The 27,944-nt window shown below is 40.7% G+C and overlaps 3 protein-coding genes across 3 annotated transcripts in view; 1 reads left to right on the top strand and 2 right to left on the bottom strand.

The window, feature by feature from the left end:
• Positions 1-19,150, top strand: BPHL (biphenyl hydrolase like). Its single transcript, XM_041475355.1, has 8 exons — positions 1-77; positions 132-281; positions 3,151-3,254; positions 5,250-5,416; positions 9,343-9,496; positions 11,803-11,934; positions 15,543-15,666; positions 18,724-19,150. Exons 2-8 carry the CDS (start codon positions 172-174, stop codon positions 18,809-18,811), a joined length of 879 nt encoding a protein of 292 aa, XP_041331289.1. The 5' UTR covers positions 1-77; positions 132-171; the 3' UTR covers positions 18,812-19,150.
• The window catches only part of LOC121357765 (tubulin beta-2 chain), a 15,404-nt gene continuing 6,562 nt past the window's right edge, over positions 19,103-27,944 (bottom strand). Inside the window, exon 5 of the mRNA XM_041475354.1 lies at positions 19,103-19,322. Within this exon, the coding sequence (XP_041331288.1) occupies positions 19,317-19,322 (6 nt within the window). The 3' untranslated portion in view covers positions 19,103-19,316. The remainder of the gene's footprint in view (positions 19,323-27,944) is intronic.
• On the bottom strand, positions 19,363-20,550 carry LOC121357832 (tubulin beta chain-like). Its single transcript, XM_041475488.1, has 2 exons — positions 20,368-20,550; positions 19,363-19,707 (listed from the first exon to the last, which is right to left on the bottom strand). Exons 1-2 carry the CDS (start codon positions 20,422-20,424, stop codon positions 19,363-19,365), a joined length of 402 nt encoding a protein of 133 aa, XP_041331422.1. The 5' UTR covers positions 20,425-20,550.

Here is a 27,944-nt window from a genome sequence, read left to right on the forward strand (position 1 = left end):
CACGCCCGGCGGAGGAGGACCCGGGAAGGGAGGGGAGGCAGGCGCCCCGGCCCCGTGTGGGAGGACACGGGAAGGGAGGCGGGCCGGCCCCGTGTGGGAGGGCACGGGAAGGGAGGCGGGCCGACCCCCCCGTCTCCTTCCCTCCCCGCCGGGCCGGCCTCGCTGGGTGCAATGTTTTGCCGGAGCGCGGGCCGGGCCCTCCGGGCTCTGGCGCTGCTGCAGTTGCAGCCGCCCGCCCGGGCAGCGCCGCTCACGGCCCGGGGACCGGCCGCCTGCTACGGGTAAAATCCACAGCCGCCTCCTTCTCCCTTTCCCCAGCTCCCTCCTCCCTGCCCGCGGCTCGGGGAAGGGGATATTTGTCAGACAGGCGGCGGGACAGACAAAGCGTGTTAGCGGAGGGGGTGGTGCATTGGACCGGGAGGGCGGAGGTGACAAAGCGGGGACTCGGGCAGTGTCCTGAGGAGCCTGCTCCTGCTTTCCCTCAAGGATCCGTGCCAGGTCCCCGCAGGGCAGGACGTGCTGCTGACCGCCAGCCCTCGGCTGGTAAGGGGCTCCCTGGAGGTCGCCGAGGTCGCCAAGAGAGCACATGTATCTGATCTGTATCATACTGTTTATTCCGCAGATCCTATTGAGGAAAACTGACATAGTACCATAATTTTTTTTTCCCCCTGCACAGATAAAGAGCAGGTCGTATTGTAGCACAGCTGGAACAGGGGTAGTTCCCAGATTAAACTGCGTTCCTACGGAGTACGAGGTGAAGCACAAGATCTGCCCACTCTGCATCTGTGCTGCCTTGGTAAACACAGGCAGTATGTATCCAGTGCTCCTCAAAGAGTTATGCACCTTAACATTACTAATTCAAAATACCAGGGTGGGGTTTTTGTTTTGTTTTACCAGAGTTTCCAATTCTGTCAACCAACAAAAAACTCCCATTCTTTAGGAAAACTTAACAGAAGTGAAGTCATTCTGCTGACAAGCAAACTGATGAAGTGATTTCAAGCTCACAGAAATTTGGTACTGGGAGGACTAAGTATGCCTTAGGTGTTGCCAGTTCCAGTACAATTTCTCAGTGCATAAAAACCCCAACTCATTTGTAGTTAGTCCAAAAAGTATTGAAAATAACCTCTGCCTGAAACTCCTGGATTTCAGTGGACTTCACACCGAGGCATAATCCAAGAATAGAAAAACATCCCAGACTCAGCAAAATTCTCAAGGCCCTGATGTTAATAATTAATCCCAAAAACATAGAACTATGTGAAAAAAAATCTGAATCAGGAAAGCACAGTATGTAACTCTGTCTATTAAACTGTACATTGCTAACATTTCTAAAAAAAGTTACAAGATATTGTTTCTGTTTTGTTAGGAACTGAAAGTGGGTTTGGCAATTATTAATCATAAGCAAAAAATCCCATGATACAATTCTTAAAATTTTATAAGAGTAATGTGCTGATATACTGTGGTAAAAATTATAATAAAATACCTGTTGAAATTAATGACAAACCAAAAGATGGCATATGAAAAAATAAAAACCTTATAAAGAAAAAGAGTGAAAGTCAGTATTTGAAAAGGGACTAAGGCAGCCATATGAGTGCTACATACAGAATTTTAATTGTGAGATGTAATAAACCACATCAAATGTGATACATGGTCTATAAGGACGTTTGGCATTACAAGCAAACTATCGTTTGGATCACATTAGCATAGCAAGTCAGCAAAACTCACCAAAGTCATAATTACATAATGAATTTCTTTGAGCTGTACTCTTGCCACAGATCTGTATTTGTACTCCACTTCTCAAATTGAATCTGCACATAAAGAGCTGATACTATTCTGCACAGTCACAGCTTTTATTCAGGCATGTGGCATGGTGGGTTACATAGACCCAAGATTTTACATAAAATCAAAATTGGCTTTGTGTAGAAGAGCTTCTGTGGTTTAACTGCCATCTATCTATTGTGAACCTGAGTTTGCAAGCTATTATTCATTTTTCTTATGAAAAGTGTTTAAATTAGTGGGATTGTTTTTATCTGTAATTCACCACTTCCAACTCTATATGTACTGTAAGTAGTTCAGACTTTATATATTAAAATTAAATTGTTAATGAATTGCCCAGTGCGTATCATGGAATAGAGACTGTTATATCTAAGACTGGAAAACAACATGTCTCTATGCACATGAGATTCACAGTGGTTGAACTCACAGGGCATGAATATTTAATCTAGGTAAAATTATGGCTACTCAATAGGTAACCAAATGGCAAGATTTTTATCATGTTAGCTTTAAATAAAATGAATCAGGCTGTTGAAAAGGTGTTTTGCAACCATTAGGGCACAAACTTGCCTGGGTGAACAGATGTAATGGTTTGTACTATTAAGAAGATACTTTGAATCTGTGCTACTTCTGCTTTCTCACTAGGGGTTTGTATCTGGATGTGGTTTCTTGGGTCACTTATTTGCATTTACACATATGTCTTGCTTTGTACTGAAGATTAGTGTAGGGGTTTAAGTGTTGGGGCTGAGAGATGACCTGTGTGTCCGTTTCTGTGGTGGTTTTTTAGTGGGTGAATTTATTGTTCATGTGGTGTTTTCCAATTAAGCGTTATGTCCTGGTGAGATTACACTGACAGAAATATTATTATCACATTCTTCTTCTCCTCTGTCATGTCAGTGCAAAGTGGTTTTCATTGTAGACCCTGTGGTTCATGAGGAACAGCAACAATAGATTGTGGTTTCTCTGGCAGATGAAGAGGCTCAGTTTAGTAATAGCAAGGTGAACACCAGCCATTTTGAAAGTTATGCTGTGACAGAATGAGATTTCTCCTCTCTAATGTATTTATTTCAATGTTTCTGTAGCCACGTAAAGCTGCCTTTGTATTTTCCTGTTGCACCATCAAGACTTTTCCCACCCCCCAAGCCTTTAGCCCAGATATGAATGCTACATAGTGGTCACAACTGAACAATTCTCTGCTACTGAGAAGCTTTTTTTAATCTTCTATGCACCCATGAAAGGCAAGCAACCCATTAAAATCTCACAGTGCTGTCATTAATATCTAGGAAAAGTAATTATTCTGTATTCCTAGACTGACCAGGTAGTAACTAAAATTAACTGTCTGAATGTTTTCCTATTTCTCTCCTTTTTCCCTATCCTTAGTACTTCAATAACATCTGCCAAAATCCAAGTGAATGGAGTCCACCTGCATTACCAACAAACAGGAGAAGGAAGCCATGCAGTTCTTCTGCTTCCAGGAATGCTAGGTTTGGAAATTTTGTCTTGTCTTTGTAGAGCAACCACTTCTTTATCCATTTGGTCTCCAGCAAGAAGAATGCACAAAACTATTTTATAATGTATTCAACACCTGATTATGGAGCAATGCCATTTTAAAAAAAAATTGCCACACTTAAAACAGAAGGAAAAATGCAGAGTTGTTGCCATCAGTTAACAATTTTTAGAAGATTTCACTTACCTTTTATAAAGGCACCTTTTATACAATATCTTGACTTACCTAGTGGTCACTTGCAATTTGGGATTTAACTGTGCAAAGGTGGTGTCCAGGACAGGTGGCAAATAGCTTCACAAGGTAGAAAATAGCAGAAGGGGGGAAAAATCAGGTCAGCTATATTTGTTACACAGACTGAATTATGCATTCCTCTTTAGAAGCTGGATGGATTCCAACTGAATTTATAGACATAATATAACCCTTACAGTTTATTGTGAAAAAATCAGTGTTAATTTTTTTTTTTTTTTGCTTAAAGATGTATTTTCACATTTTGTTTATTCAGGGCAACATCATTAAGATTCTCCGTGGTTTTTTGAGATGGACAACAGGTTCTGCTAGCTAAGTGGTGTCTGTCCATTGAAAATGCTGGTTTTGATAACAACCTTTTAAAATTAACTCAACCTATTTTTTCTGGGTTCTTGCACTTCTGAAGGATCCATCAGACTTAGCAACAGTTCATGGCAGGCTGTCAGTAGGACTGTTACTGTGCTCAGAGTTGGGCAAATACTTAATTGAATTGCTGGATAAGATAATGTCAAGAACTGAAGAGCAGGAAACATTTCTTCTTCATGGCAGCAACGTTTTCAAGTCTTCATGGGGCAGTTCTTTCTTTCAAAGAATTCTCAAGGGGAGGGTGGAAAAAAATTAATATTAGTCATCCTTCAAGTAGTCATATGTATCAATCTGTTGTTTTTAAACTAGCAATACTTTTGCCAATGCAAACTCTTTAAACAGCAGTAATGTATTTCTTCAGTTGTGAGCAATATTACTACTATTATTGAAGATTATTTACTATTATTTTTATGCATACATTGCTATCATCATAGCAGGCTATATAAAGCCACTTTTATAACTTGGACCTGTTGATGGTATCTGAGGACTGACTTGTCCAAGTAAACATAAAAAAAAACCTTTTAAATGCCTTTAAATGGCCTTTTTAATATAGCAATTGATAGCAAATTTTGTATTTCAGTACATTAAATTTGAACATGTTTTGGTCAAATAGCATTTGATACTATTACCACATGACCACAACACAACACAAACTGCAGTCTTCCATTCATGCTAGGTTACCTTCATTCATAGATAGCTTAGTGCAACAGAGAGGAGTACGTCATTTTTAAATCCTGTGAAGGTCTGAGTCATTAGTAAAAGAAATGGTTCTGCATCAGAAAAAAATGGCTGTATTTGGTTTATTTTTACATATTAGAAAAGTAAAATTATATATTTTTATGCTTCTGTGTTGCCACAGTCTCCTCAGGCAACAATGTATTTAAAGGTCAGCTTTAAGCACCAATAGAGATGCTTTATCAAATAGTAACTGTCTGGCACAGTGCTTTTCACTTAAAATTTGTAGCAAAATATTCCTGCCCTCTCAACTTTCACCTCCATTGCCCAGGTAAACAACAATGACCATGCGGGTGCTTTAAATCTGTCACATACAAATCCCTACTCAGGTAACTCAGTTTAAGATACTGTATTTTATCATATGTGAGAATGCTCTTCGTGATAACCTTTCATACCTACCAGAAAGGGTTTGCTCTGAACATACTGCAGATGCTTCTAAAGATTTTAGTTGTGACGCTTCCTGTCTAAGAGTTGCAATGAATAGTTACAATTAAAGAGTACTTCACTTGTTGGATAATCTCTTATTTGGAATAAAGTTACAAGATTTCCCCACTTTCCCTTTAGAGTATGTATACTATGTTTGCAGTATGGTGGTTAATAAAACTGAAAAATTATAATGTTTCAGGGAGTGGTGAAACTGATTTTGGGCCGCAGCTTAAGTCTATGAATAAGCAACTTTTCACAGTTGTTGCTTGGGATCCTCGGGGTTATGGAAAGTCCATTCCTCCATCTCGAGACTTTCCTCCAGATTTCTTTGAGAGGGATGCAAAAGATGCTGTGGATCTTATGCAGGTAAATCTATTATGAGATTTATTTTTTTTAAGTTGTTTGCCTTAAATTTTGAGAAGGAATAATGTTGCTTCCAGCAGACAGCAGATTATGAAAAGACCGTACAAATGCAGACTTAAAAGTGAGCATATACATACTATTCCAGAAAATATTTTCTTCTTCCACCTATTCTGCAAGATGCATGGAGGTTCAGCAGTAGGAATTAATGTAGAGCAATATGCTTTTATTCTAAGACCCTGCCCTAAGAGATTTGCAGCCAAGGACTATATAAGTTTAGTTTAATGTGTGTATAAGAAACAAAATCTATGCAAAGTAATTTAATTGAAGGGATTATCATACTGAAGGGCTCTTAGAAAATTTTCTATCGAATAGAATCTTGGCATTTTGCCTTGAGCAGCCCATTTTAAGCAACATTTGATTCTAAAAATTAACTTTGTGCTTTGCATTTTACAGCATATTACTGAAGTAATTTTTGTGGGAAATCAAAGGCTTCCTGTGACCATACCAAATCTTACTAATTAATACAGCTATTGTGGTTATAAAGAATATGGCCTAAAGCTGTTATTATTTCTCCTTCCTGCAGAATTTTTTATTCAAATCTGTATTTCTGTGTTCCTCTTTTATTCTGTCTTATAACTGCTGACACTATTTTCTGGTTTAGCTTTAGCTAATATTCTGTCTTTTTTTTATATTAAAATATACAGTCTCTTTGGTCCTGTTAAGAAAGTTGGCAGAGCATTAAAATTCCAAAAATATGAGGCAAGATTCAGATGGTCAGTCCAACCATGTTTTTGTAGTAAACAATAACCTTGCTGAAAACCTATCTGAAACTGGAAATGTGGCCTTCCAGGTGGATTCTGCATAGCAAAACAAAGCAAGTCTGACAGCAGAATTGGGATTAAGACAGAGATTTGGCCTCTAACTGTAAAAGCTATCTCTCTGTACTGTAAATCTTCAATTTCTTCTGCTACGCTAGCAAAGAAAATATATATGCTGCCATGAATAGGTGACAAACTTGCAGTCTAAATGGTTGTCCCCCTTTTCTGGTCTCTGATCAAATACTAATAAATGCAAAATGTTAAACAGAGCTTTCCCCAAAGGGAATGTAACCATGTAGCTTCCAGCCAAACAGAACAGCAGCCTACCAGTCTCTAGAGCTGCCAAAGCAAATGAGGCATAGCATCCTGTTTTTCTGAAGATGTTTCTCAATATAAGCATATAATAACAACTTACTAAAGTGTTTCCAAGCGTGGGTGACTAGGTTCTATTTTAGGATATTATAAAGGATAAATCCTAAGGAATCATTCCAGCTATGATTTCCAGAATATAATGGTTTATATACATCATCCAGCCTCCATCCAATCAGACAAAAACCACATCCATATGGGTAAGCCTTCAAAACCTTTGTTCTAGTCGCCTTCATATTCTGGTGTCTCTGCTGGGGCTGTGAGTGATGCAAGGTTGAGGGATGTTTCTGTGAAGCAACAAAAGCTGAAATTCTGTGGAGTATTTAGCACCTTTATGCAGAAGACTGTTCTGTATCTCAGTTTGTCTTCTTTGAAGGAGTTTACTTGAAATAAAAGGAATATAATGCACTTGAGTCTACTTTGCTGCCCTCCACTCCAATGTCTAATGCTAACAAAGTCAAAAGCATTAAAACAATCATTAGGGAAGTAATTAGTGTTGATATTTAAGAAGTTCTTACTCTTCAGAGCCAGTGTCCTAGCAAAAGGTTGGGCTTAGGCTTCTCCATGTTTTTGTAGATCAGCTGTAACTTTTGCTTGTGCTACACTCCCTGTGATGCAGTGAAAGCATACATGCAGTGCAGAGTGATGTTGTGTTTCAGCTCACTGTAGTACGTGGTCATTGGATTGCATTTCACATAGGCCTGGATGGAGAAGGTGACTTGAAAAGAAATTTTGTTCTCTTGCTGGGTAAAGGCAGCACAAAATTACCCCCAAAACTGTGCAATCATATTTCAGATTATTGCCTATGTTAGGTTAGTGACCTGTACTGTAAGTAGTTAAAAATGAAAGCAAGCAAACATGCACACCTTATCCAGTGCATCTGTTACATCATATTGTTTTTCTGAAGGCTGCAAAGGAGAAATTAAATTCCTCCTGCTGGAAAGACATCCTGAGATACCCCAAAGAATGCATCAAGATAAAGGCTAGTAAACACGAGAAATACTGAAACTGAAAGTTCTCTTTTCTTGCTATCAGCTCTTACTTTCCGTGTCCTTTTCTTTCCCCTACCTTATTTCTTTTCTGTTTAGTAATTACAGCTTTGCAGAGTGAAATCTAAAGTTGGTCAAAACTACAATGAGCAGAATACCGAGGATGAAGCCAAAACCAGAAAAGCCTTATAGAGATAGAAGTCTGCTAAATATTGAGTTATTAGTAAAGTTGTGCCTCACTTGAGCATCAAGTTTACAAGCAAAGTAGAAACTTTTTTTTCCTCTGTAGTTGATTCTCTCATTGCCTGAATTTTTGCTTTCTTCTGTCACAACAAATCAGGCTTGGACTTCCGACATCACCAAGCACCAAAGAAAGCAACTCATTCGACTAACTTGCTCTTTTTCCTCCAAAAGTACAATATCCTGCTTAATTACATCTAAAAGGCTGCAATTTCTGCAGAACAAAAGCAAAAAACCACTGTGAAATATATTTTCCTGTGAATGAGTTCACAAACCACAGTTGCTATATGCAAAACTTCAAGTGTTGCTTAACCATTGAACCATTGGTTAACCATCGTCCCTCTACAACCTTCAGACGAGTGCCTTTACCTTCCCCACTCTTTCTCCACTGAACATAACACACATAAAATTCTCTCACTTGTGACTATTAGTACTCCCTACAAAATATAGTGATTTATGAGGAAACAGGGTTTCAAATTCTAATGGTAAGCATGGCCATAGAATCACAGAACATGCTGAGTTGGAAGGGACCCATGAGGATCATCGAGTACAATTCCTGGACCTGTGCAGGACACTCCAAGAGTCACACCATGTGCCTGAGAGTGTTGCCCAAATGCTTCTTGTACTCTGTCAGGCTTGGTGCTGTGATCATTGCCCTGGGCAGCCTGTTCCAGTGCCCAAACACCCTCTGGGTGAAAACCCTTTTCCTGAAATCCAACCTAAACCTCCCCCAACTCAGCTTCATGCCATTCCCTTGGGTCCTGTCACTGGTCAGAATGAATTAAGGTCTTGGTTGTCATATTTTTTGCCCTGAGCCTTCCTTTTGAAGAAAGAGGAATTTAGTTATTAATGTTTCAAATTGCAACTGACCGTGAAGTAATATTTCAAACATACACTTACAAGCTTCAGAAAATGTGAATAAGCAACTAAAATTTGATACAATCCTTTAGAAAATACTTTAAGCATTTTTTGGTTATTACCAAAAAGCAGATTTTTTTTTTTTTTTTAGCTCAGATAGCATCAGTAACCGAGATCACTGGCTTCCATTTTTCAAGTCTTACACTTTTCTAAAGTTTAACTTAATCTTGCATTGCTTACCATCCACACTGTGATAGTCTTTGCCAATTTTACACCAAGAGAATCCATGGATTCTTTATATCATCAGGCTCTCTGAAAAGGTCTTTACTCTCCATTTTAAATCACCTTTTCTTTTTTTGGAGGGCTTTTTAAAATGCAGCAAGAATCTAATAGGACTACTGCCTGTTTTATTAAAGAGTTATAGAAAATTGAAATGGCAGGTGTAATTTCTTGTTTTCTAAATTTTAAGCATTATTATGTATAGCAAGAAAATTATGTTTTCTAATTATAAAAGGTTCAACTTATATTCAATTATAAAATAGTTCAACTATGTAGTGTTGTGCCTAAAATATTACAGTTAATTTTCAAGAAACATTTAACATTTGGCTGTAAAGCCATCTGATGATTTGCATATAACTTTCTTGTATGAATCAAGGCACTGAAGTTTAAGAAGTTCTCCTTGCTGGGGTGGAGTGATGGTGGAATTACAGCTCTCATTGCTGCTGCGAAATACCCAAATCTTATCCACAAGTTGGTTGTCTGGGGAGCAAATGCCAGCGTTACTCAAGAGGATGTGAGAATTTACAATGGTATGTAAATGAATTATTTTACTTTCTACTTAACCCAAGGTCATGTGGCAGCTAAGCGGAGACAGAGCTGTGGACACAACAAACCTAAAGAGACAGGACACAAAATTCAGTACATTGCTAGGTATAGGGATAGATTAAAGTTATAGTGAGAAACTCTCTAACAATTACTCTAAGGGCAATATAATAGATTTTTTTTTAACAAGCCCTTACCAACTTAGCCTGATGAAAAGTAGAAGTTACAATAGCTTATCAGCAGTCTTCAGAAAGTCAAAGTTTTGTTGTTATAACAAATTTCTAAAAATAAAATCCAAATAATGCTATCAAACCCCGGGTTTGATTTCTTATCTCACATTTTGCACAACCTTTATAAAACCAGGTCCACAGATAATTGGGCTAGCTCATTAGAGCTTTTGCCTCTTGGGGCTATATAATATAGACAGTAAGAAAACAAGTTCATAACTTACCTTTTAAGTTCAGGAAGCAAATGAATCATTCAAGTAAATGTCCCAAAGTGTCTTTACATTCCTTCAGAGTTAATTATATAATTAGAAAACCTTTGCAAAGTAAAGAAATATGGGATTTCTGATCCTTATTCCACTCATGTGAAATAGAGTCTAAGATCACTGCTCACTATAAAGAAAAATAGGAAGAAATGGCTGGTGAACTCAGAAAGGGGCTGCATTTCCTGTTGAACACAGAAATGAGAAGAGTTAACCATGTCAGCTCTCAACAAATGTAACCCAGTATAGTTTCATTTTAGTGACTGGAGTTTGATTTATACCAGCTGTGAAATCTCTCTGGCTTCAGCAAAATTACAAGTGTATATATTTACATCTGTATTTACCTCACCTATACTAGAACTAAAAGTGGTAGCAGCAGTAGTAATATATTTTTTAGTTCAGAAAGTAAAATGCTTTTTAGCTCTGTAAGATGCTTTATTTCTTTACATGTTTTTATAGTTATGAAATTTTTGTTGTATAACTATGAAATGCACATCTTCTCCCTGCACAACAGACTAAAATGTAAAAGAAAACTTTAAAAAAACCCAAAACAACAACAGAAAGTACCCTATTTACATGGAGCACCCACTGCAATATTGGCCTTTGTCCTTTGTGAGTTGTTGCTTACAACATCTCTTCCCGGCTGACAGAGCTCAGAGAGTAGCAGCACAAGTCTTCTACAACTGGCTCATCAGTACATGTCAGCTGCAGCGGAGGATTTGGCAGGAAAGAAAGGTGCTGATTTGGTATCCATGTCCTTTCAACATTGGCTTCTCCCTTCTCTTTTTAAATTAATGCTAGCCGCAAGGATAAAACCGTAGATTCTATATGGGAAACCATTGTTCAGTAGCACCTAGCCTGGGGTGGGCAGACTCATTTCCAATCAGATGCTGTTATAAAATACTTTCAGTCACTGCTACCTTTGTCATTTGGCTGGACAGGTTCTCTTTGTTAATTAACACCTCACTCCTTTCTTCCCTTAATTCCCTTTTGAAACCAGTTAAAACCTTTGCTAGTGGCATATTTTGCAGTTTGATGATTCAGTACTGTCCTGTTCTCTGCTGTGCCAACTTTGTTTCAGATTTTGTCAGTACAAAGCTGTACAGCTGGAATATAGTTTAGTGAAAATAACCCTTTTGAATACCTAGTTTGTGAGCAGTACTGAAAATTTTAGAGGAAAAAAGTTAGAAAAATATGATAAATAAATAACTAAAATGTCAGATTATTTGTACAGTTTTAGCCAGCCTGCCATGAGTCACAGATCTCTACTGAGTCACTTGTTTTTTGTGTAAAACTATGGCAAATGTACCATGATGTCAGCTTGCTGGAATGCCTCAGTAAGAGCTTCCTTCCTCTTGAGAGTTGGTAGGAGCCATGGAAGAACTTCCATCCATAAGTCGATGCAAAAGGCTAGAGGACATGAAAAAGAACTGCCAGGTCTAGAACACTGTTATGAAACAGTCCCATTTTGATACAAGGTAGCCCTTTGAACTTCTCTTGTGAAAGCCTTCCAGAAAGAACAATCAGAAGTTTTAGGACTGAGTCCTTTGTATATTATGGTTTTTCTGTTTTTCCTTGTGACCATAATAACAAGGTGTTCTTCTATAACTGAGAATACCACAGCAGAGGTTGTACAACTGTCTTTTTTACACCCTTTCTATACTATGAATTATTTGAAATATTCATTGCAGTTTCAAGTTTGAAATACATATTTGCAGTCTGGTTTGAGAACTTCCCCATATTAGGTGTGGTTTGTAACATTTTTGCTTTAAAGGATATAACATATTTCAACTTTATTTTATGTAGGCATCAGAGATGTTTCAAAATGGAGTGAAAAGGTCAAGAAACCACTGGAAGAGCTGTATGGACATAAGTACTTTGCAGAAACCTGTGAGGCTTGGGTAGATGGAATATCGCGCTTTGCTGAAAATTCAGATGGTAAGGCTTTCACAATGTTGAACTGAGGCAATTAGAGTAGCAGGCAGTTCTGGATAAAAAAATCTAACAGTACTTCTAGCAGCCAGTAAAGGAAAGACTCTGCATATGGCATTAAAAGCTGGGTCTGACCTCAGGAATAACACAATTACTCTGTAGATGGTTCACAGAACCAGAAAGGTACGAAGGAAAACATTTCTGGAAAACATTAGCTGATGAGGCTCTCTTCTTGTTTCACCACAAAACTGCACTATTAAATCGTTGCTTTTGTGCAGACTAAATAGGAAGGATTCTGCTCAGGCAGAATCTTTCTCTCCTCTTCTGTCTCTGTGTAAAAGGATTATCTCTTGGTGACAGTTAAGATGTACCAAAAGTAAGGCATGTTCTTTCCACTTTTTGCAAGACAGAGCTAAAGAACTCTTTCAAACCTTGTAGTATGTGAGTTAAAAAAGAAGAGACTTCAGATTTTGAGAACTCAGAATTAAAAAAACACATTTTAAAAACACTGTTGAAGCAGCTCATGTGTTTAAAAAATAAAATGAAAACAAAACTACACAATATTACTGTTTATCCCTGAAGATTTCTGCAATTACTCTTCATAGACCTTTTCAGCCAAGGATATTATGAATAATAATCTGCAGTTCTATTTTGATTCAGAGGGAATTTGCTTTTAATTTGCTTAAAGGAGTAATACATAATTTATAAAAAAAAGGAATTTGTAACTCTTATACATATTTTCCTGTAGCTCTTAAAATGAAAGATAGAAGGTAATGTACATTAACAGGCAGCAGGTACTACAAAGAAAATGTTCCTCCATGTCATATTTTTTCCATAAATTTGTGTATAGGATCAACACAAGACTGGGACTTTTCCCAGTAATGTGATGTAACAAATTATGTTCCAATTTTATTTTAGCTTTTCTGGAATCTTCTCAAAACTATTTTTTCAGAAGTGCAAAGCCCAGGCTGGTGAACCTGTGGCTGTGACATCCCTTCTCTACCTGCGCATGCCTCAGACACTGAAATAAAGTGACTGTGAAAAGGAAGCCACCAAGAAACATGTAACAAGGAGCTGAATTACCTAGATGCTGAAACTGGGCCAGATATTGGGAGAAGCTATCAGACTGCAGGGTTTTTTTCCAAGGAAAAACCAGTTTTCCAACTTAGATTACAAACAGGCCACCTTGCAATTAAAGTTAAAACACTGTAACAAAGGCACAGATACAGCAGATATAAGAAAGGGTGTTAATAAAACCTATCAGAGATAAAAGGAGGGCAGCAAACCCAATCTTGGCCAAACTTCAAGATCTTTTTAAAACTAGACTGTTTTCCCTGATGACACAGCTTTTAGTGTAAAATACCATAAGAAATGAACTTTTAGAAGGAACTAACAATTAATGAAACTAAGTTGCATAAAGTTGCAACATCCAAGATTCTTCTTGCTGTTCCATGCTTTTAGAGTAAGTACAATTTAATTGTTTTAGTACAATACAGTTCTAGGACTGAAAACTAGGTAATAATAGTTTGACTGCCAACTACGTTTCTAGATAAATAACCTAAATTTACTTGGAGCTTGTTCTGAAAAATAGTCAACATTTCTGCAGGTGTTAGAGGACTATGGGTAAAATATTCTAAATGAAAATATTTAACCAGTAGAACTGCAAACAAAGGCTGCATAAATAACCAAACAATTGGAAAAACTGTGAAACAGCCTCTGACTTTAGAGCTAAGGAAAGTGTGCATGTATGAGCATTAATCTTACAGCCATTGGTAGCTGTGAGATGACAACTACAAAAAGACAAAGTTATCCCAAATTAAAATGGAAGATAAACCCCGTTGAGGATGGTTTGCCCAAAGATTGCCTTGCAAGAATGTGAGAAGTTAGGCAGTGAGTTTGGAAACTGGGTTACTAATAAATTATGGAAAAATGGGGAGAAAATTCAAAAAAGTCTCTAAATAAAACCATTGAAATTACTTCTAATAAGATTAATGACTAGAAAATAAAATTATGAATGGGCGGGGAAAATAACTTTTGAATAGCTTTAGTACAATTCATATCAAATGGTTATGCCTTTGTACTGGGTTTGCATGGCCAGGTTTTGGTACTGGGGGGTTTGCAGTGTGCCTAGATGCTTCCTGTGTCCAGCAGAGCCAATGCCAGCCTGCTCCAAGATGGACATACCACTGGCCAAGGCCAAGCCAATCAGTGATGGCAGTAACACCTCTGTGAAAACCTACTTAAGAAGGAAAAAAAGTTACTGCACAGATGTTACTGCAGCCAGAGAAGAGCAAAGTGAGAATATGTGAGAGGAACAACTGTGCAGCCACCAAGAAGAAGTGAAGTGAAGAAGGAAGGGAAAGAGGTGCTGAGATTTCCCTGCAGCCCATAGAGCAGACCCTGGAGAGGCAGCTGTGCCCCTGCAGCCCATGGAGGTCTACAGGGATGTAGAGATCCACCTGCAGCTCTTGGAGGAGCCCACACCAGAGCAGGTGTATGCCCAAGAGAGGGCTGTGTACCTGTGGGAAATCCATGCTGGAGCAGGCTCCTGCTGGGGCCTGCAGACCCATGGAGAGAGGAGCCCACACTGGAGCAAGTTTCCTGGTAGGACTTGTTTCCAAGGCAGGTTTCCAGTGGGGACTTATGCTGGAGCAGGCTGTGCCTGAAGGACTGCACCCTGTGGAAAGATGACTCACCTTGCAGCAGTTTGTGGGGAACCACTGTTTGTGGGATGGATTCATATTGCAGAAGTTCATAGAGAGCTGTTTCCTGTGGGAAGGACCCCACACTGGAGCAGTGGAAGGACTCCCTGAGCAGCATCAGGAACAACCTGTCATGAACTGACCACAACCCCTACTCCCCATCTCCCTGCACCACAGAGAGACAGGAGGTAGAACCCAGGAAGAAGCTTCTAAGATTTGTTTTACTTCTCATTATCCTGCTCAGATTTTGTTAGTAATAAATTCAGTTGATATCCCCGAGCTGTTTTGCCCATGATGGTATTCAGTGAGTGCTATCTCCTGGTCCTTATCTCAGCTAGGGAACCTTTCATTCTGTTTTCTCTCCCCTGTCCACTTGTGGAGGGGAGTAATGGAGAGGCTTAGGTAGTTGCTTGGCATCCAGCCAGGGTCAGTCCATTAGAACATTGCAGACAATAATGGGCCTGAGAGGTGCAACAGGTATGAGTACAGCCTAAGTTAATTTGTTCCAAAAAAGTAGCAAATCTTGTAACCAGACAACTGCTGTATCAAAATGGAGCTTAAGGTGAGGGCCATAAAACTCTAAGGCTGAAGAGAACAAAGCTGGGAATGAGATTCATGTATTGGCTTTGAAGAGTCAAAGGGAGCCTGGGGGAAATGTGGAACAGAAGTACTTCATTCCCTGTATCCTTTTGTGCTAGCAAAATTAATGGAGCAAATTACAGTGAAGTAAGATTTTGGAGAAAGAAATGTTAATTATAGTCCTGCTTACATAGTTCTGTAGATTAATTGCACACAATCCACAAGGAGAGGCAATAGCTAGAGCCCAATGGAGTTCAGAGCCCTTTATGGAAGCAGTTTCATCTTTCATACAGTTTTAAACCCAAGTGTGACCTTCGTTTGTTTTCTCCCTAGGTAATATCTGCCAACAGTTGCTGCCAGATATTAAATGTCCCACATTTATAATTCATGGTGAGAAAGACCCTTTGGTCCCACAAGCTCATGCAGAATACATTCATAAGCACATCAAAGGCTCTCGGTAAGTTAAATGATGGAATTTGTAGAAATAATTCTTGAAGGAATGAAGTAGTTCAAACTCACTGTTAAAAAAAAAAAAAAGTATTTGGACAAGTTTTCTCTGCCACACAGAGAGCTGTTCTGAACTTCCCTAGCAAGGTACAATGCAAATAGGGCAGCTGGACTTTTCTTGCAGTATAAAAAGTACATTATTTTAATAAGCTCCTTCCTAAAGCCCTCTGAGAGAAAAAACAGCTTCCTTTTCCTCTTTCCACTACACAAACTGCTACTCCCTAAGCTTTATCAAAGCAAGCAAAGTTGTTGTTATGACCATTGCATTCCTTTTGCTGTAAGAGACCTCATTTCTGTCCCATTCAGTAGAACAGGAAATTTAGATGCTATGAATGGAGAGAGATTCCTAATTATTAGAGAGAAACACAGTTTACTTCTCTTTGCTCTGCCCTAATAATATGAATAACCTCAAAGATTTTATTCCCACCTGTCCCATGAATTTTCAATGTTTTTAAGGAAAGCAGAATGAGGAAAAAAATGTACAGGTGTGCTCAGAAATATTACTATAGAAACAAGGAAAATCTGCTTCATGTGTGTTGTTGTTTAACCTCAGATGGCAACTCAGTACTCCTCACTCCCTCACTCATGGGATCAGGGACAGAATCAGATGAGTAAAAATGGAAAAAAAAAAAAAAAACCCTCATGTGTTGAGATAAAGACAGATTAATAGCTAAAGCAAAAGCCATGTAAAGTAAAACATGCCAGCAAAGTAAAACAAGGACTTAACTCACTCCTCCCACAGGCAGGCTGGTGTTCAGCCATCCCCAAGAAAGTCAGACTCCATCACACATAGCAGTTACTTGGGAAGACAAGTGTCATCCCTCCAAACATCCCCCTTCCTTCTTTCCCCAGCTCTGTATGCTCAGCACGATGCCATATGGCATAGAATATTCCTTTGGTCAGTTGGGGTCAGCTGTCCCAGCTCTGTCCCCTCCCAAATCCTTGTGCACCCCCAGTCTCCTCCCTAGTGGGGCAGTATAAGAAGCAGAGGTGGCCTTGATGCTGTGCAAGTCCTGCTCAGCAGTAACAGAAACATCTCTGTATTATCAGCACTGTTTCCAGCACAAATCTACAACACAGCCCCATAACAGCTACTGTGAAGAAAATTGACTCTATCCCAGCCAAAACCAGCACAACCTGAAAATTCCATAAACACTTCCTATAAAAAGCTGTGATTTTCCCAGCTGAATTTTTTTGTGAATTTGCATACAAATGCAAGCACTTTATTACTACTTAATAACAGACTGTGATGATTAGCATTGAAGAACAGAAGTAGTGGAGGGGGAAAAATGTGTTTTTTATGAATGCAAAGTGTAGGGAACTGCACTTGGTGTGTTTTGCTGGTGTCATCTCAGTGCAAAAAATGAATGATATCTCAAAGTCAGCCCTGCTGATCACAGTAATGCATTCTGCTACAGGAAATATGAGAACAAGAGATCTTCCTAACAATCAATCACATGCAGGTGTTTTATTTCATGTCTGCTGGTTTGTCACTCCTACATGCCCTGTTCAGAACAGCTATCATCCTGCTGGATTTCACTGAGCTCCAAAGTACTCCAGTTGCTGACTAAGGCAAATTATTCCAAGAAAATAGACAAGAATCTGATAGCTTCTCTTTGGAAGACAAGTCAAAGAGGAAACACCATCCAATAAAACATAAGCCAGTGATTCTTTGCACATCTTTGTCCTGAAGTGCTCCCCTGTATGCTTATTTGTCAGAAAAGAAATCAGACTAATGGTGTTCTCAGAAATTTAAGCTTGGGCACCTGGTCCTATTCTTCCCTGGCTGCATTGGAAATGCCATTTTCCATTGTGAAGCAGAAAGAAAAGCCTAAATTCAGTACATTTTCAGTAACACATGCTTCCACCATCAGTTTTTCTTACCTTGACTTTTATCTAGTAGTAAAGTAGAAAAAGCTTCTTCTGATTATAGTGCAGATACGCTGCTGGTTTCTCTCATGGTGAAAGAGTGTGCCATAATTCAGCATTTGCACGGTATGGCTGGAGTTTGGTAGCATTACAGTAGTCAGAACATGGACTTCAATAGGAAATAGCATACACAGTGCTCTAGTTTGTGCATCTGTGTGCTGCTTATCTTTCAAGGAAAGACTTCATGAAATTCAGATGGATCCACTAGAAAAGCTGGGTATGTTCAGATGCTGCTGCTCTTTCCCAAAACAAAACAGCACTTGCCACTGCCAAAAGGTGGCTGATCCCTCTTGCTATAGTGGGACTTTGACATGAAGGCAACATAGTATCAGTCAAAATGGTTTCAGCTCTATAGGAACTGCTTAGTATGTGGTAGAACAAAACAATTTAAAGAATTTCCCACCTCCATATAAAGAAGTATACATCCCTGATATATAAATTTTGTCTCAGAAAGCAAAAGCCAGCAAGTAGAATTTTAGGCATGTCAAACTCATATTCATATTATAAAAATTTAACCTTATTCTACTACAGGTAGGTACTACTTCTAAGCTTTTGGTATAGCCAGAGAAGTTCTGACTTCCATTTTTATTTTAATGGATGAATGGTTTTAGTTTTGGATCATCTTTTTGCAGAAAGATTAGACAAAGTACAAATACTAACCATGTTTGGGTAATGACAGGAACTCTACAATTCACTGCCTGGCACAACTACTGTTCTCTGAAAGAGGCAAAAGTGCTCAGGTACTTTACATACCTTTCAAAGATGCATCTTACATAAGTTTTGGAACTTATCTTCTCTGAAGATCACCCGAAAGTTTCCTAGAAACTGGGTGTAGGACACAAAAATTTGGTTTAGGCTTATTTTATCCTCCCCAGAGTGGGACAAGTAGTATGCTTGCTGTTCCAGCTGTTGCTGTGGTTCACATTCCAACCGCATACATAAGGACAGCACTTAAAATAAGATTTACTACAATTCCTTACTGGGCGACCAAGAGCAAGGAAAATGCAACAAGCATTTTAATTACCTACACTCACAGAATAAAATGTATAATCAGTGGGGTTTTTTTTCCTCTTTTAAGGTTGCTTCTAATGCCAGAAGGAAAGCATAATTTACACCTGCGTTTTGCAAAGGACTTCAACAGAGAAGTGGAAAATTTCCTACGCTGACATGAACTGTAAAACAAGTCAGAGTGGCTTAGCCTTTGCCTTGTTTAGGAGTTTTGGTTGGCTTTCCATTTTCAATGGAGTTATAGGTAGGTTTGAGTCATGTAAGAAAAAGATTAAACATATTTGCATGAGAAGCATATGTCTTAATAACAGAACATAAGCCTCAGTGATCAGAGGATACCACTGTAGTGCAAGATTTTCTGACATGTCTTTGAACTTACTTGTAGCCACCCAGGCTAAATAGCTGTTCTTTGTCCAATAGAGGTGTTAAGAAAGACAGAAGCCATGATCTTGAATACATGCCTTTATGTGCTCTTAATATTAAAGGACAAAAAACATTGTAAGAATTAGGATTCAGAACAGTTACATTGAGAAATCTGGCAAAGTCACAAAAGCTGAGAGGATAACTGGGTACATAGTTTCTAGAAAACATGCTTCACCACCACTATCAGAAGTCATTCAGATGCATGCCTGCTTTATGGAAATTCCTTTGATACCAGGTGGCTTAAGCCTCATCCTCCTCTCCTTCCTCTTCAAACTCGCCCTGCTCATCAGCAGTGGCATCTGTCACAGGAGCCCTGCTGTGCTCCCTTCCACCTCCCTGCATTTCTCTGGAGAGGCACTGTCACAATCAAGACTACCGTGTTATCAGAGCCTTTCTGAGAACAAAGATCTCTTAGAGGAGTCGCTGGCAGATGACAGCTCTTGTTCAGGGATATTTCCAGCCTCAATGAACTGTCATGGCTGCCCCATTTATTTGAGGACATCTGAGCAAGCAGGCACTTACCAGCAGCCTCATTGTAGTAGACGTTGATCCTCTCCAGCTGCAGCTCACTATCCCCGTGGTAGCTGCCCGTGGGATCAATGCCATGCTCATCGCTGATGACCTCCCAGAACTAGAGGAAATTTTTGACAAATGGCAATTAGCGATTTCCAGTGCCAGTGGAAACAGCTGGCCAGTGCCAATCACACACCCCCGGTGCAGCCCATGCATTCCGCGGCGCTGACCACTCCCTTGCATGGCAGAGCAGCTGCCGGCTGGGAAGGTGAGTCAGTGCACAAGGGCTTCGCTGGCCGCAGCAGCTGAACTAGCAGGAGGCTGACGAGCAGCCATAGCACTGAAATGCAAGTTAACTCCTTTGTAGCTTGAATCCAAAGGGTAACCATCTCTGGCTATACCAATTTGACGTCCTCCCATTGTCTAGCATTGGCTTAAGACCCTGTAGCCACTACAAGACGACAACACCTGCACACGTTCAGTGCACTGAAACACCTCCCGTTCCCTCCCTGGGCAGCTGGCGCCGTGGCCGCAGAGGGGCGAGGCAGCGCGGGATGGCCGCGGCTGCCTGCGGGAAGGCCGGCACGCCGGGCGGGAGCGCAGGCATATCCCTGCCCCGCCCAGCCCCGCGGCAGCTCAGAACGGCAGGGACGGTGCGGGGGAGCACAGGGGCAGGAGCCACGACGCCTCAGCAAACCTCGGGTAGCTTTTCATTTCGGGACGCGCCACCCGCGGGGTGCGACCTGCGGGAGCGCCCCGCTTCCGCGCCCGTCCGTACCTTGGCGCCAATCTGGTTGCCGCACTGCCCGGCCTGGATGTGCACGATCTCACGCATGGTGTCGGTGTCCGAAGCTGCCCCTGCTGCTGCTGTTGTTACCGCCTCCTTCGCCGCCGCTCCCGCACTCGCAGCTGCGGCGGCCGCGCCCCTCGCTGCCCCTTAAATCGGGCGCCGCGCTCCGCCCCGCGGTGACGTGCGGCGGGAATGGCGCGGGGCGGGCCCAGGCATTGTCTCCCGCGCCCCGGTCTGGCTCCGCGTCCGCGTCCGGGTCTGGTCCGGGCTGGGAGGGGCAGGCTGCGGGCCTCTCCGCATGCGGAACGCCGCTGGCTTGGGGTGCCGGGGGAGCTTCCCCTTCAGCTGTCGGGGGAAAGGCCGGGATCGGATACGACGTGGCTTATCTTGGAGTGAAAAAGTGAACAAGAAAACAAAACCGCCTAACTCTTCTTTACACACCTGTTGGAACTCGTGCCCTTGCTTCCTTTGCCTCTACTAGGCCACAGCAGCAAAGCACATACTGCTATGTTTTATTAGTACCCTCAAGCCTGTGTTTCTACCTCAGGCATGCTTAATCATGTTTCAATATGCTTGAAGCACAAGCATAATTTTTCCGTAGCTCAGGCACCTGAAACAAGCAGAGATTGGGTGGTGATGTTAAAGCCCACAGCCAGTTTCAAGCACAAAACTGTTTTAGATAGTGCTGTTAAACGTGAATACAAGAGGCTCTCATTCCAGGAACACAGAGGACTGGCATAAAATTTTATACTGCTGCTAAAGAATGGCTTTTTCTGGGAGTTGTCCAGCAGTGATATCAGTTTAACACACACAGGAATAGAATGTGTTTCTTTTTTGAAAGCGAAATTATCTTCTGTGTTACCAGACACCTCATTTTGAAAACCTTTGAATCCTGCTAGTAGCATCTCTGCTTGATCTCATAAAAAAAAAAAAAAAAAAAAAAAAAAAAAACCAAAAAAACCCCTGAGAAAAGTACATGGTGGACGACCAAGGGAGGAGGGACAGTTCAAGACAACAAGGAGAATATGATTGAGCCAACTGCGATACGCACCTGTATCTGCACTGCTGCCAAGGAGAGAACATCTGAAACAAATTTCAGCAGGGTCTATAATTGATTGTGCAGAAACTATTGAACTTGATTGTAAAACAGTGCTTGATTCACAGCTCTAATTTGTTTTCAGACGTGAAACTAGCTTTGCCACCCATCTGGCCACCCTGTTGAGGACAGCTTTACACTAGCACCAGGGAAGGGAGATGACAGCCCACAATGAAGCAAGGAATTGGTAAAGAGGATGCAAAACAATGTACTTTGTGGTCAGCATAATGGAACTGGAGAGAGTTCACCTTAAGCACAACATTAAAGCACCAAGAGGACAGCCTGATAATGCAAGCTCTAAAACTTTGCCAAGTATCAATGGGCTGAGCATAGTTAACATTGTTTATTTTGTGAAGGCTTTTGAACTGTCTCCTATAACATCCTTGTAGGCCATTTGATGAGGTATGGCCTAGATAAATGGACAGTGAGATGAAGTGAAAACTGGCTGAGCTGCCAAGCTGAAGGGCTTGACATCAGCAACATGAAATTCATGTTGAAGCCAACCACTGGTGCTGTACTCCAGTGGCTGATCCTTGGCCAACACCATTTAACTGCTTCATTAGTGAATTTAACGTCAAGAGAGCACACCCTCAGCAAGTCTGCTGATGATAGAAACTGGGAGTAGGGTCTGACACATCAGGGGATTGTGCTGCCAATCCAGAGTGACCGCAGTAGGCTGGAGAAATGGAGAAATGGATGGCTGACAGGAACCTCATGCAGTTTAACAAAGGGAAGTGCAAAGTCCTGTACCTGGAAAGGAACAAACCACTGAACCAGTACATGCTGAGGACCACCCAGATGGAAAGGAGCTTGGCCAAAAACAGCCTGGAGGTCCTGGTGGACACCAAGTTGAACATGACTGAGCAGCATGCCCTAAGAGCAAGGGTTGTCCAGCAGTATCCTTGTTTAAGGAGGATTGTTACCAGCGAGTCATGGAAGGGGATAAGCTGTGGTGAGATACATCTGGAGTTTTACATTCAATTCTGGGCACCCTAATATAAGAGAGAGATGGCCATTTTGGAATGAGTCCAATGAAAGGCCATGAAGGCAGTTAAGGAAGTGGAGCATCTGTCACACAGAGTGGCTGAGAGCTGAGACCAATTTTCCTAGAGAAGGCTCAGGGGATTCTTATCAGTGTGTATAAATACTTGATGGGAAGCAGTAAAAAAGATGGAGCCAGGCTCCTCTCAGAGGTGTGCAGTGACAGGAGGAGAGGCAGTGGACATGCCTGAGCAACACATGATATCACATGATATCAGTGGACACAGACTGAAATACAGAAATCTGAACATAAAACCCCAAAAACAAAACCCAAACCGCTTTGCTCTGGTACAGGTTGTCCAGAGAGATTGTGGTGTGTCCAGTCATGGAGACAGTCAAAACCCTAGTGGGGACAACCCTGATTTACCTGTTCTAGCTAACCTTGTCAGGCACAATAAAGCACTAGACTAAATGATCCCAGAGGTTCTGTCCAACCTCCACAATTGTGTGGTTGTATGAAAGGGAAAGAAAGGAGTGGGAGGCTGCGTGTGATCAGCAACACCAGACTGACAGTTTATTCATCTCAGTTTCTCACTACAGTATAACATTATATTGCAATTATAACACCTTCAAAACAAGAAGATTTTTGCAAAGGTGAGGTAATAATTGATGTGAGAAATCATTACCACTATGAAGAATAAAGTCAGAATTATCAGAATTGTCTACATAATACTCAGGTTAGCTGTGCTTAACACAATATAAATCAATGCATAATGTCACCAGTTTCACTCTTTTTTTTTTTTTTTTTTTCATCAACAGCAGGAATTACTAGTGGCTAAAGAACTACCTTATCTTTGCCTGGAATTTGGCTGCTGTGACCTTGAAAAAGTGCTTTGGCTGTATTTTCAACAGTAGCTCTCAGTTTGCTCCAGTGAATTGACTTTCTTATCAACTGTAGCTCATTTTCTTCCCTGGTGCAGAAACCTCAGCTGCTGTGAAATGTCATGAGCACAGATTGGCTTAAGCTTTGCAACACAGGGAATTAAGTGTGGTGTTATTCCATGTGGCTTTTGCAATCACAAAATATTCAGGGCTGTGCTGGCACTGAGATGTTTCCACCAAATTCTTTAGGAGTTTGTGTTCTTTATATCCCAGCTGTCGTCAGTATTTTCCTTTGACATATTTCAGCAACACTTAATCACAGGCAGCCTTTGTTATTGTTCACACCACTTAGGCATATGCATTTATACTTGCTGTAGGCATAACCCACCTATTGAGCAGCAGCAGGCAGTTACATCTTCTAACTACTGGTGGGACTGCAACACAACTGCATCTCTGGCATCTCTGAGAGATCCACACAGACACTGAAGAGCTTTTTGGGTGCCAGAATATTCCTGGCAATCCACAAAGTCTTGGCTTGAAGCATTATGATTCTTCTCTTGAAGACACCTGGACCTCCCTGAGATTTCTTCTTCCCATATGCACACAGTCACCACCTTTAGAGTTATTCTACTAAGAATTCTTTTATTAGGAAACTAATTCTAGATACTGTAGTACTGGTCTCTTTGTAGATTCCCACTGTTTCTTTCAGGGTGGGGATGTAGCTCCAGGTTTTGTTCTGAGTACCTAAAGGGAAGTACGTGTTTATGTGTACAAGTTCCTTCATCTTCAGCAGTGCTGAACATCCATGAACACACAGTGAACCGAACTAAATGTCAACTACTTGAAGGTTAATTCAGAGCCTTTCATTATAGCAAACAGTTTAACAAATCTTAGCCATCAAGGATACTTAGATATGGGAGTTCCCTCTTTGTTTGGGTTTTCTAAATATAGCTCTATAAGTTCTAAGGTGTCAGAATTGCAAATGAAAGCCAAAATTCTCCCGTTCATACAAAGGCAGGGCAAGTGCCCAGGAACACCCATGGGCCCCTCTGCAGCCGAAACTCTGCCACAGCCTCCTCCCTGCCTGCATCAAGCCCTGCCTACCCAGTTTCCAAGGCAACGGTGGAGCCTGGCGATGGATGTACAAGGGAGGCAACAGGGATCCCACAACATTTTCCTGTCTGTCTGTGATTTCCCATTGTTTGAGAAAGAATCACAAGTGTACACACAGGAAAGCTTCTCAAGCACACAAAATGTCTGCCCACGGCTTTATTCTCAGTCATTTGTGATGGGTGATATCATGTGTTGCTCAGATATGTATATCAGAGACTACATGGCTTTTTGAGTCTTTCTGTTGGTACTCAAATGAGTAGGCTCTGTTACCTTATTGTTTGCCTTCTACCTGGTAACTATGACATTCCCAGCTGGTGAGGACTGTATGAGGCCACCTTTGGAACATGATGCCTAATCATTTGCAATATGCATTAAGATAGAAGAATATTCTGCCAGCAGGAGGATGGAATGATTGGGAAAGTGATTTTCATGCTAATAATAAAATATCTAAAAGGGAAATCTATTTATATTTCAATATTACAACTGACTGCAGGCATTTAACTCAATGTATTAAATACAACAACGCTGAGCATGTTTTTATGAATGAGCAAAAGCAGTTTCATTGTAGAGTCCTCTGAACTTTTGTTTATTATACCTGAAGGTCTGTGTGTTTGGCCAAGAACAAAAGAGGAGAGAGGATAAGTGTGTGAGAGAAAAATCACATTACAGAGCAATTTGGGACACAGTCAATTCTGAAATAACCCATGCACCTTTAGAGGGGAGAACAGCTTCTCAGTGAATCTAATATTTCTTCCACACCATATGGTTCCTCTTGTGAATTTAGATTATAACCTCTGAGAGTCAGGCATTTCTGTGCATATGCTTGTACAGGACACAGCAAACAGAACCCCGCTTCTCTGGCTTCCAAAGTTACCATAATAAACGTGATCACATGTCACAAAACAATTCCAAAAAGGGGAAAATGTGGTGATCATCATCAGGCAGTGATTTACTGAGAAGAAAAGCAAAACAATGCAGCCTCTCATTATTTCCTCTTGGCACACCAGATGTGATGGGGTAGCAGCCAGATGGCTCCTGCCCCCATCCAGGCTGCATCTACCTTTTTTTAGATTGCTCAGTAGATGAAACATATCTGATAGGGATACTATGAACTGGGTCCTCCACAGTCAAAAGATGACTAAGATTCCAGCATCAATATGAATGAAATGCTGATATCATGTTTTCCAGGGCAGTTCACTTCCTGCACGTCATTGAGAACAAGGTACAGATAGAGATTTTGATCTGCTAGTTACTGTTTCTTTTGTTCCTTAGCCTCCTTACTTTCTTGCAATGTGATAGTTACTTGTAACTCAAACTGACACTGGACAAACTCTGAACTACATCTTGCTAAGAGATGCAGTAATTTGTGGTGGAATTCAATGTACATTGTTTAAAATTGCCCGGGTTCTCTGCAGGAGAGTTTAGGGTGATGTTGCAGTAGGTGGCTGAATCAACCAAATACCTTGTTTTGCTCTCTCCTGCTTCCAGCTGCCCACATTTCCCTCCTTCTTTGCACATGTTCTCCCTCTGGCACACCACCTAATTGAAGAGAAACCTTCTTCCACCCCCTCAATTTTCTGTCCTTAACTGTGGAGCTAAGGAAAAGGAAAAGACTGGTGAAAAGGTCAGACATGCCCTGGAGCGTGTAGAGGAAATGACACAGAGGTAACACCTGAAGAGGGGCAAGGGGAATAGGACCATCCTTTTTTAGCAGCTAGAGGATACCGAATCAGCCCCACCTATGGAAGTGGCAGTTTTCTCCATGCCAATAAAATCTCTAATCCCTGCCTGCTAGGGTGGAGCTGGAAATTTCTTGGCTGAAATTTCAAAAAAAGCAGCCACACAATTAATTTATTAATTATAAGGCCAGTACTAGGCTGGATGCAGAGAAACATGTTGTAAGAAGTCAGTGCATGAATTTCATTAAGCGTTTGTAAAGCTTGTTGTGAGACCATTTGAATTCTGCTTGAAACCCCTGTTTAATTATTCACTATGGAGACAGGCAGTATCTTTCTATTACATTCATGGAAAATGTGAAAACATTTTTCACTGCAAAACAACACAGAACCTTTTACTGAATAAGCTACACAGCTTCTGCCAGGGTAACCACTTCAGCCACTCTGGAGCAAGTGTGGTTTTTTCACATTCTGCTTAAACTGAACTTTTTTTCTTTTCAACTATGCCTTAAGTTTTCCAAGGAGGCCTAGAGAGAAAAATAACCTGATTATAAAGGATGACATATGGATAAATTGAGACCAGTTGGAAAATCTCTACACGAGAAGAATCAAATGGTAATAAACAAGAATTTAACAGAGTTAATTTCATTTCTTCCCTTACAAATGGAATTCTGTCTGTAAGGGAAAAATGACTTTGAGTGGGGAGGAGGGAATGACCTACTCTTAAATTTTCTTTTTTTTGCCTAGATACTGTAAATAGAAAACCTTCTTATACATACACTTCAAAGAGACACAATTTTTCTTTCTGGCAGATTCACAAATAAAATACGGAAAATAGGAGTGAAGCTAGGAGCAGGGAAACAGTTCATCTCTTGTTAAAATTCCCAGGGAGAGGAGTTGTCACTTGCATCCTTTGTTGTGTCCTTTGCTGGCAGAATGTCTGGGGATGGGCAGGATTTTACAGCAAACCCCACACCCTCCCTCTGCCTTGCTTTCCATTGCTCAGAGGCCTCCAGCTGGACAACTGTCCAGGAGACTCAGGGCCAAGAAATGTCTTTTTCCAAAATGCATCATGTCCTAAGGCACTTTCCTGTGACCAAATGCTTTGATTTTGAATTTTCTTGTAGGCAAGCTAAAGATAAGACCCATTTAAATGGGAGTATCTGAGAACAAATTGTCTGCTCTTTCCCATTTTAATAACAAACAGATCAGAACAGGTGGTTGCTGAAGTACCAAAAGGCAGGTGCTTAGTATGAATGGATTTTAGATTGGAAGGTGAAAAATTCTCTGAAGGTTTTTTTTTTCTTTTTAAGTCACATACAAAATCAGCTCCTTGTCTGTAAAGTTTTATTTTTAGCTGAAGAAAGGGGGAGAAAAATAACCTTTACTCAGATTACCCCAGGCACATATAAAGCATTAAAAGTGTCACAAGCTTTGTTCTGTGGAAATGTAGAAGCAGCTGAAAAAGCAAATGGGAAGACTGAGAAAGGGATTATTTGTAAGCAAAAAAACAGTGCCTTCCCTACAATGAACAGGTTTGGAGGAATAATGTTACCTATAACTCCTGTGCAGGCTACCATTTCTGAAACATATTTGTTCATTATGCTTTGATGTGGAGAGGAAAAGGAAAATAATATCCTTTGGGAGCAAAGTTGTGTATCAAATAATAGGGGATCATCACATGATTTCTCCAGAGAAGATTTTACCTCCTCACAGCTACTATAGCAAAGAAAAATATTAGGCTTCTTTAAACAGAAAGCAGTAATTAAAGCACCTCCCACTGTGAAGCAGAATCTAATACAGATTAACAGCCCTTC

The sequence above is a fragment of the Pyrgilauda ruficollis genome, unplaced genomic scaffold (assembly GCF_017590135.1).
Source record: "Pyrgilauda ruficollis isolate IOZ18807 unplaced genomic scaffold, ASM1759013v1 scaffold35, whole genome shotgun sequence".
NCBI classification, from domain to species: Eukaryota; Metazoa; Chordata; class Aves; order Passeriformes; family Passeridae; genus Pyrgilauda; species Pyrgilauda ruficollis.

Bases quoted from the DNA above. Each gene is read 5' to 3' on its own strand.
- LOC121357832 (XM_041475488.1), bottom strand. From the start codon at position 20,424: ATGCGTGAGATCGTGCACATCCAGGCCGGGCAGTGCGGCAACCAGATT. The intron at 19,708-20,367 runs GTACGGACGGGC...AATTTCCTCTAG, and splicing joins GCAACCAGATTGGCGCCAAG to TTCTGGGAGGTCATCAGCGA.
- BPHL (XM_041475355.1), top strand. From the start codon at position 172: ATGTTTTGCCGGAGCGCGGGCCGGGCCCTCCGGGCTCTGGCGCTGCTG. The intron at 9,497-11,802 runs GTATGTAAATGA...TATTTTATGTAG, and splicing joins GGATGTGAGAATTTACAATG to GCATCAGAGATGTTTCAAAA. The intron at 15,667-18,723 runs GTAAGTTAAATG...TCCTCTTTTAAG, and splicing joins AAGCACATCAAAGGCTCTCG to GTTGCTTCTAATGCCAGAAG.